The sequence below is a fragment of the Physella acuta genome, unplaced genomic scaffold, assembly GCF_028476545.2.
Source record: "Physella acuta isolate Inbredline_101_S28 unplaced genomic scaffold, ASM2847654v3 ptg000175l, whole genome shotgun sequence".
In the NCBI taxonomy this organism is placed as follows: Eukaryota; Metazoa; Mollusca; class Gastropoda; family Physidae; genus Physella; species Physella acuta.
The window spans coordinates 355,001-365,407 of NW_026731694.1; the positions used below are offsets into that span (position 1 = coordinate 355,001).

The 10,407-nt window shown below is 41.9% G+C and overlaps 1 protein-coding gene across 2 annotated transcripts in view; it reads right to left on the reverse strand.

Annotated features, from left to right (window-relative positions):
- LOC131936329 (Golgi-associated plant pathogenesis-related protein 1-like) overlaps positions 1–10,194 on the reverse strand; it is a 20,898-nt gene extending 10,704 nt beyond the window's left edge. For both annotated transcript variants that reach the window (XM_059293257.1, XM_059293256.1), the window contains exons 1-5: positions 9,793–10,194; positions 8,216–8,318; positions 7,190–7,337; positions 6,311–6,393; positions 5,472–5,530 (exon numbers count right to left, since the gene is read on the reverse strand). In XM_059293257.1, coding sequence (XP_059149240.1) covers positions 5,472–5,498 — 27 coding nt within the window. In that variant the 5' untranslated portion in view covers positions 5,499–5,530; positions 6,311–6,393; positions 7,190–7,337; positions 8,216–8,318; positions 9,793–10,194. The remainder of the gene's footprint in view (positions 1–5,471; positions 5,531–6,310; positions 6,394–7,189; positions 7,338–8,215; positions 8,319–9,792) is intronic.
- Between the last annotated feature and the right edge of the window lie 213 nt (positions 10,195–10,407).

Genomic DNA, 10,407 nt, shown 5'->3' on the forward strand with positions numbered 1-10,407 from the left:
CGCTGCAATGATCACAGGGACCCACAATATTAGCCACCCGCCGTGGGTTCCAAGAACTCATTAGACGTGACGTCCTACTTAGGCATGGTTATAAGACTGCAATAACAATAACGTTTAGTCGATCAGCGTAGCCTTTCCAAGAAAAAAAACAATAGCAATCGTTTATTGTTGATCATAGATCTCTCAGTGTAAATACAAACCGGTATTTTATTCGCGGGTATTCCACGAATATTTTTTTTTGTAATTGTGGGGACAAGATTTAGAATGAAGAAACACAACAATGTAGCTTGTTCTAAGAAATTATTTTAAAGGGAGATTCCTGATAGTTGATCTGGCAAAATCGAGTAACACACAATATCTATTGTCATTAAATCCTGAATTATTTTCTAGGCTGAATAGTGTATCTAAAGATAATATTTGAAACAAATGTTTTACTGGCTTTAATTCGTTTCGCACATTCCCAACCTCGTTTCGCGCATTCTCTGCCTCGTTTCGCACCTTGTTTCGTATATTCTCCAATACACCAATCCACTGTTTTAAGGTGGTCCACAAGATTTCCCCCCCCCCCTTCCCTAGTCAGTCCAGCTCGGTAGGTAAAGAAACAGGCCGAAACTGGATCAGTTAGTCTACCCCAGTCTATAATATTAAAGACAAAAAGACTTAATAAAACAGGTTGAACACACGGTTTCGAGTTTCTAGGATAAAAGGGTAACTGCTTAGACTGTTAATCCCGCTGATACATAACTCACTATTGTTGGCTGATAAGCTGAATGGTATGTGGCCTTAGAACTTGTATGTTGTATGTTTGCATCATTGCTAATTTGCTATGTGTATGATAAATATGTTACCCATAGCCTAGGTACAGCGGCGTTGTCATCTAACAAGTGCCGCGCGTAACCCTAATTTGGCAGTCCCTCAGTAAAACCAATTAAAACAATTTCAAAATCACCAGCCCGTCTTTATAGGTGTATTAAAATATTGAAGGTAGAATCGAACAATCGTCAACTGGTTGAGTTGGGAAACTACTAGATTGTGGACACATTGATTGTAACAGGTGGGGCTTGACAGTCAATCTTTATATGACCCCCCCCCCCCCAACACGCACCGGGGGTGGGGATGTTGATGTTTGAAAAGATATGCTACTTAAGGGTAGGGGTAGGTTAAGAAAGAAAATTTGTTTCTGAAAAAAATATGTTTACTTTTTTTTGTTCATAATAAAATGGGAATGAGTAGGTGTGTGTGGGGGGGGGGGGGAGAGTTCAACAGAGCCACAGATCTGATGGGAGGTAATGTTTGAGGCATTATGCTGCACATAAAGTAAGAGGATACATTTCTTCTAGTAAGTCAAGTGCATTGGAGCGTATGAACAATTCCGAATAGTCGAGGATGTGTGGTAGTCGACTTATGGACTATAAACAAACACACCAAGTGCGTCGTGTACAAGCGGTGTACAGTGTACACACTCCCCCATACAACACACTGCACTTATGGACTACTCAGGCGTTGTTTATTTACGAACACACCAAGGATGTCTGAACACACGGGACAGGGGATACACACTCCCATACAACACAGTACGTACACACTCCCATACAACACAGTACGTACACACTCCCATACAACACAGTACGTACACAGTCCCATACAACACAGTACGTACACACTGCAATACAACACAGTACGTACACACTCCCATACAACACAGTACGTACACACTGCAATACAACACAGTACGTACACACTCCCACACAACACAGTACACACTGCCATACAACACAGTACGTACACACTGCCATACAACACAGTACGTACACACTCCCATACAACACAGTACGTACACAGTCCCATACAACACAGTACGTACACACTGCAATACAACACAGTACGTACACACTCCCATACAACACAGTACGTACACAGTCCCATACAACACAGTACGTACACAGTCCCATACAACACAGTACGTAAACACTGCATTACAACACAGTACGTACACACTCCCATACAACACAGTACGTACACACTGCAATACAACACAGTACGTACACACTCCCACACAACACAGTACACACTGCCATACAACACAGTACGTACACACTGCCATACAACACAGTACGTACACACTCCCATACAACACAGTACGTACACAGTCCCATACAACACAGTACGTACACACTGCAATACAACACAGTACGTACACACTCCCATACAACACAGTACGTACACACTGCAATACAACACAGTACGTACACACTCCCATACAACACAGTACGTACACACTCCCATACAACACAGTACGTACACACTGCAATACAACACAGTACGTACACACTCCCATACAACACAGTACGTACACACTCCCATACAACACAGTACGTACACACTGCAATACAACACAGTACGTACACACTCCCACACAACACAGTACACACTGCCATACAACACAGTACGTACACACTCCCATACAACACAGTACGTACACACTGCCATACAACACAGTACGTACACACTGCCATACAACACAGTACGTACACACTGCCATACAACACAGTACGTACACAGCCCCATACAACACAGTACGTACACACTCCCACACAACACAGTACGTACACACTGCCATACAACACAGTACGTACACAGCCCCATACAACACAGTACGTACACACTCCCACACAACACAGTACGTACACACTGCCATACAACACAGTACGTACACAGCCCCATACAACACAGTGCGTACACACTCCCATACAACACAGTACGTACACACTCCCATACAACACAGTACATACACACTCCCATACAACACAGTACGTACACAGCCCCATACAACACAGTACGTACACACTGCCATACAACACAGTACGTACACAGCCCCATACAACACAGTACGTACACAGCCCCATACAACACAGTACGTACACACTCTCACACAACACAGTACGTACACAGCCCCATACAACACAGTACGTACACAGCCCCATACAACACAGTACGTACACAGCCCCATACAACACAGTACGTACACAGCCCCATACAACACAGTACGTACACAGCCCCATACAACACAGTACGTACACAGCCCCATACAACACAGTACGTACACAGCCCCATACAACACAGTACGTACACAGCCCCATACAACACAGTACGTACACAGCCCCATACAACACAGTACGTACACACTCCCACACAACACAGTACGTACACACTGCCATACAACACAGTACGTACACAGCCCCATACAACACAGTGCGTACACACTCCCATACAACACAGTACGTACACACTCCCATACAACACAGTACATACACACTCCCATACAACACAGTACGTACACAGCCCCATACAACACAGTACGTACACACTGCCATACAACACAGTACGTACACAGCCCCATACAACACAGTACGTACACAGCCCCATACAACACAGTACGTACACACTCTCACACAACACAGTACGTACACAGCCCCATACAACACAGTACGTACACAGCCCCATACAACACAGTACGTACACAGCCCCATACAACACAGTACGTACACACTGCCATACAACAAAGTATGTACACAGTCCCATACAACACAGTATGTACACACTCCCATACAACACAGTATGTACACACTCCCATACAACACAGTACGTACACACTGCCATACAACACAGTACGTACACACTCCCATACAACACAGTACGTACACAGCCCCATACAACACAGTACGTACACAGCCCCATACAACACAGTACGTACACAGCCCCATACAACACAGTACGTACACACCCCCATACAACACAGTACGTACACAGCCCCATACAACACAGTACGTACACACCCCCATACAACACAGTACGTACACACCCCCATACAACACAGTACGTACACAGCCCCATACAACACAGTACGTACACACCCCCATACAACACAGTACGTACACACCCCCATACAACACAGTACGTACACAGCCCCATACAACACAGTACGTACACACTCCCACACAACACAGTACGTACACACTGCCATACAACACAGTACGTACACACTCCCATACAACACAGTACGTACACACTCCCATACAACACAGTACGTACACACTCCCATACAACACAGTGCTCATCATCCCAGCGTTGTTTATCATCACAGCGACATGTTGTGATGAGAGAAAAAACAAAAAACAATACATAGCCTGATATACAAACAGCGATGTGTGTAGTAACTTACACGATCTATTCATTGGAATTACCGGCCCTGATCACTGGTCATGTGGGTGAGTTCTATTTTTAGAATTATGGATTAGAATAAAAACAAAAACACAATTTAACACGTCGCGTGACTACGTTTATTTTTAGAATAACAAACTATAAACGGTACTTATTGTTTCAATAGGGATAGCTAGACAAATATGTTGATCAAAGGAATGAACAACAGTGGATTTGGGAGAGGGTGAATAAAACGTGTGTTTTTCAAGCATTTCTCCACGGCTACCGCCCCTCGCCCCCCCTCAACAAGAAGAAATAAATGCCGTATATACCATACCTTATATATATATATATATATATATATATATATATATATATATATATATATATATATATATATATATATATTTATATATAAACAGTGTCGCCGTGCAGTCTCCACGGAAACCAAGTGCCCCCCCCCCCCTCATATTGAATAGGGAGCGACTTGTTTAGTTAGAGCACCGGAGAGTAGGGAATGGGTAGGTGGGGAGGATTGGGTTCAGTGCAGTTAAGTCAAAAATTGGGCTTAGGTTGTTGTGTCGGGGATGGGTTTGGTGGGGAAGGGTGAGCCTGATTATAATTCAAAGAGAATTCAAATGTAAAATTCATGAGAGGCAAATCATACCAGCCGAAGAGGTAAAGGTAGGCCCGTAGATGGGGTGGGATAGGAATTAGTTTGAGGTGGTGCGGGTGGGGGCGTATTACGAGCAGGGGAAGGGGTGGGAAAAGGACCAATGTCAGGCCGATGGTATATACTCTTCAATTAGATGGAGCGTGTGTTTTGTTGTTGTTGTTGTTGTTGTATTTAACAATGGTGAGACTCTGGTAGGACTAACTAGGGAACTAAGCAATGCGCCGTTTGTGTTGTCAGACATTTAAGGAAATACGGGGAGGTGAGAAGGGGGGTGTCAAGACCAGTTGTAGGGGCTTGGGACAGACACCATAGTAGGGAGGGTGGTAATTAGGAGATAGGGGAGGTACTGAATTAGGGAGAAAACTGGAAGACGTGCAATTTACGAAGTGTCGCTGAGAGTAAGTTGTTGGTTATAAAAACGTTACTAGAACGCTATTGTCTGATATATACCTTGGTAAAAGCTGCGTTGCGGGTGGTGCGATCTAGTAGGGTTACGGCTTGGAGAGTAACGCGAATACGACATACGGCACAAGGATGAGGGGGGGGGGGGTTAATACAAGTCAACATGATGAAGATTCTATGTACAAAAACTTACTGCCATTAATATCTTCACGAGCAACATGGTAATAAGGTTTGCTTGCTTGTTCTTACAATCTGAAAACAAAGTTAGGTAATCCAGTCAAATATTTGTAATTTCATGAGTTGTCTAACTTACATCGAAAAAAAAATTACACAAAAAAACTGTATTTAAAGGACCATTAGGTCTGATGATAAAAATTATGGTAAAAATTGAAAAAGTAAAGTTAGTTGATCGGAAATAAAGTGTCTAATATTGAATTGGGATGGTTGGTATAAAATCTTGAGGATTATGAAAGTTGCATCGAAGTACCGAAATAAATGGTATTTTTATGGTGAAGCCAACTGGTCAAATGCTTACTCGTGTAAACTTGACTTTAGGGGCAAAGGATAATCAGTGACACAGTGGAGTGTTGGCCTCGAATCCCGACTGGTCATACAGTGCTGTCTTTCAAAAACTATCTCTCTGTTTAAATTTTCTTTCTTCTTCTTCTTCGTTCTTAATTTTAGTGTTGGAAGGGATCCCCCCTCCAACACACTTAAGTACACGTGTCAACTGGTTGTGCACCATTGAGGCCATTGACTCCGATTTCAGCCTGCTTTTCTTTTTGGATTTGCTTCCATAGGCTTTGTCCAACCAAGACCAAACTACAAGGCAGCACTTGCTTTTTGATTTTGGAGTTGTCTCTCCTAGAAGAGCGGCTGTCTCCAGCTAACGAGCCTCATCTGCCCGAGGGTTTCAATTTAATATGCCAAATTCTACTGGGGGATATTGTCAGGGTGTGGGGTAGTGTCGAAATGTCAATGACCTGCTGCTCCAAGGATATAGTCGCTGTTGTGCAGGTTATGTAAACTTACTTGTTGGCTAAGTAACGACGATAGATTTGTGAAATGGTTGACGCAGTGTGGAAACAGAGCTTATTCCTTGCTCAGAAGCGAACCTGTAATAGGAGGTTATACATACATACAGATATATATATATATATATATATATATATATATATATATATATATATATATATATATATATATATATATATATATATATATATATATATATATATATATATAAGTAAAGTTTCTTTTTCAAATCAGACTGTCTATGGGTCAAGTAGAATTTAGCTGTTTCTGTGACCTTGGCAAATGAAGAGAGGTATAGTCAGCACTATACACACTTTCCCCAACATGTATATATATATATATATATATATATATATATATATATATATATATATATATATATATATATATATATATATATATATATATATATATATATGTGTGTGTGTGTGTGTGTAGTGAGGTCCTGTATTTTTTATTAAGTACAGAACTACTGAAACACATTTCGGGCTTTCTAGTACAAGGGCTAGTGAACGTGTAAGTGTGTGTGTGTGTGTGTTTGTGGGCTGGGGGGTAGGGTGAGGTGTCCCCACTAAGTATAAAATTCCCCCACTAAGTATAAAATTCCCCCACTAAGTATAAAATTCCCCCACTAAGTATAAAATTCCCCCAGTAAGTATAAAATTCCCCCACTAAGTATAAAATTCCCCCACTAAGTATAAAATTCCCCCACTAAGTATAAAATTCCCCCACTAGGTATAAAATTCCCCCACTAAGTATAAAATTCCCCCACTAGGTATAAAATTCCCCCAGTAAGTATAAAATGCCCCCACTAAGTATAAAATTCCCCCACTAAGTATAAAATTCCCCCACTAAGTATAAAACAACTCGACTCACGAAGGTGTTGAGGGCCCCGGGACATTCGATGAACTCCTCGGTGCAGACGGTGGGGCCAGAAGTCGGTGACGTCACGGTCGTTTGCAGCACCACCTTGGTGCATCCACCGGCACGGTACCTGTAGGAGCGGATGGAGCAGGTCTCGTACCTGCGACGTCAGGGAAGAGATTCAGGGTTTGGTTCAGGGTTTAGTAGGCCACAAGCATAAAAGACATATGATTACAATGAAGTTATTGCAGCGGTCACATACATCACATTCATAGTAATAATCACACAGGGAAAGAGGTTGGCGTGGTTGGGATCGGTAAAGCTCATGGTTGCTAAACCGAAAAGTCCCGAGTTCGAACCCTCGGGCAGATCAGGCTCGATAACTGGGGACAGCAACGCATCTAGGAGAGAAAACTTCAGAATGCAAAAACTATTTCCTTATAGCTTGTTCGAGGAAAGGCTATGGAAGCCGGCTGAAATCGGAGTCAACGACAAATGAGGCTACATGGCGCATAATAGGTTGAAATGTAATACCTAATTGTGTTTGGAGGAAATCCGTCTAAGATTATACTTAACAACGAAGAAGAAGACCAAGACAATCATAATTACAGTCCCACAAAACACAATTACAATAAAAACCACCGAGAAACACTGATGAGAATCATCACAAAAACACAATCATAATAACACGCAGAAACACAAGTGCGACAATGACAAAAGCTAAATCATACCAATCATAGAAAACATGATCATAACAACCACACAAAAAATAATTCCGCTTCCACTTTCCCAAGCCCTAGCCCATCTACTTCTGAAGCTATTAGCCTGGCATTGTTTAATGTTTTTAAAAAAAATCAATGCAGTGCAATAACCTTTTCCGTCAAAGAAAAAAAAACAACAACCCAAAATCTCCATTAAGTCAACAGAATCCAAAGGCCAATATATTTTTCCTAGAAGAAATGATGACAATATGGGTGTGGGTTAATGGCGGGGATTTGTGTATCGTGGACTAGACTTAGGTCGAGCCTGTGAACTCACCCGTCAATAAAGCCGTACCTCCCCCGGGCTGTGTCTGGCTGTGGTGAGGGTAGGCACCGGTATGGTTCCATGCACGGGTCAATTTTCTGTGCTTCTAGACGGGCTGGGTAATGGAAGATAAACCTGCATCAGTTTCTGGTTAGATGAACATCAGAGGTGATCGTTGGTACAATAACATCAATAGGAAGTATGGAAGTCTGTTTGACTGGTATAGCTACCGTTGCCTAGCCGTAGCACCAGCCGTATCTGAACAATTTTCTGCTAGTACCACCATCATTAACTACTTTAACCCCAAGTATCGAATCAATTTTCGGTTTGTGTCACTATCCTTAACTAGCCTTAACCCCATATATCGAAGCAATTTTCTGCTAGTATCACTATCCTTAACTAGCCTTAACCCCAAGTATCGAATCAATATTCTGTTTGTATCACTATCCTTAACTAGCCTTAACCCCAAGTATCGAATCAATATTCTGTTTGTATCACTATCCTTAACTTGCCTTAAACCCAAGTATCGAAGCAATTTTTTTACTAGTATTATGACCCTTGCCTAGCACTAAACCCAAGTATAAAAGTCAGTTTTTTCTAGTAAATTTAATTTTATATTTACCTAAATCGTAACCCAAGCTTTAAATATAACCTTAAAACAAAACCCTCTCTGCTTAGTATTTGTTTCTCTTTTAACCAAACGTGCTATAGTCAGTACTTTCTAGCTTGTCTTGGGTAAAGTAAAAAACCAGCGCTTATAGTGTCAGTAGGTGTATTCGGTGCTAATTTTATCAGGTATTATACATCAGTGGCGTAGCCAGGAATTGGTCATGGGAGGGGTTCAAATAGTTTTTCCATATGGATAAAAAATCATATATATATATATATATATATATATATAGTGGTGTGAGACCATGGGAGCGGTTATAACCCCCCCCCCCCCCCCAACCCACCCTTACCTACGCCACTGGTATACATAGCCTAGCTTTAGACATAATTTTCACCATAATCCTGACATCAATCCTGAACCAACACAGACCCTTTTAATCTATACCAGCATCTAGCATACGTTGATATCTCTTTTAGGGTCAGTGTTAGTGTTAGGATTAGCGAAATTGTCAGGATTAGGGTTAGGGCCAGGGTTAATTAGCGATACTAGAAATATAACGTCGATACAAATTGTCTTAAAGATTGATCCTCACCATAAAATGAAGAGTGTCATGACTCATTCATAATATTAGTTGTCATACTAGTTAAACCGGAGGCGTAGCGAAGGGGGGAGGGCGGGGGGGGGGGGGGACAAATGTCCCCGGGCGCCGACCTTAGGAGGCGCCAAAATGGGTTGGAAAAACAAATTGAAAGTTTGAAGGGGGGTGCAAATCGAAAGTCTGAGTGGGGGTGGGTGCAAATAGAAAGTCTGGGGGGGGGGGGGTGCAAATATCGAAAGTTTGTCTCCAGCGCCGGGAAGGGTCGCTACGCCTCTGAGTTAAACTACATTTAAAAGTGAGTTGAGTATTGCTAATGGATAAAAAACCAAACTCAAATAAAAATAAAACATTAATTAGTTTAGGATCGATGCATTTTCTAACCTAAGTAGCGGGACCAGTTTCTTCTGTTGCATTCGTTCTGGGACCAGCCTTGGGCAATAACAGGATGAATGGGGTACGAGTTGTTCATGTCATCATAGGCAATGACAGGCTTCAGATGTCATATGTCAGGTGGCTGGAGGGTGACAGACGGCGGATGTCAGGGTGTGGGATGACAGGCTTCAGATGTCATATGTCAGGTGGCTGGAGGGTGACAGACGGCGGATGTGGGATGACAGGATTCAGCTGTCAACACAGGTTGATAGGACGGAGACACCGATCTGCAGATGTCATCACCAGCGATGACAGGTTTCAGATGGCATCAAATGTCAGGTGGTTAAAGGATAAACTTCAGACGGAGACAATACAAATAAAAATAAACAACACTGGGCGGTTGATGGAGTGTGGTATGGATAATAGACGGTGCGTTATGGTGCTTTGTGCGGGATTCCCCATAAACACTCAGCGCGCACACTAAGTAATTTTAAAAAAAACTTTAATTGTGTCTAATTGTTTTCGGAATAAAAATATCATTTCACAAATTTCGATATTTTATATTTTAGTCATTTAAACTAAACTGTAAAATTGGAAACAAAGCTGGTTATTTTAAAGAAAAAC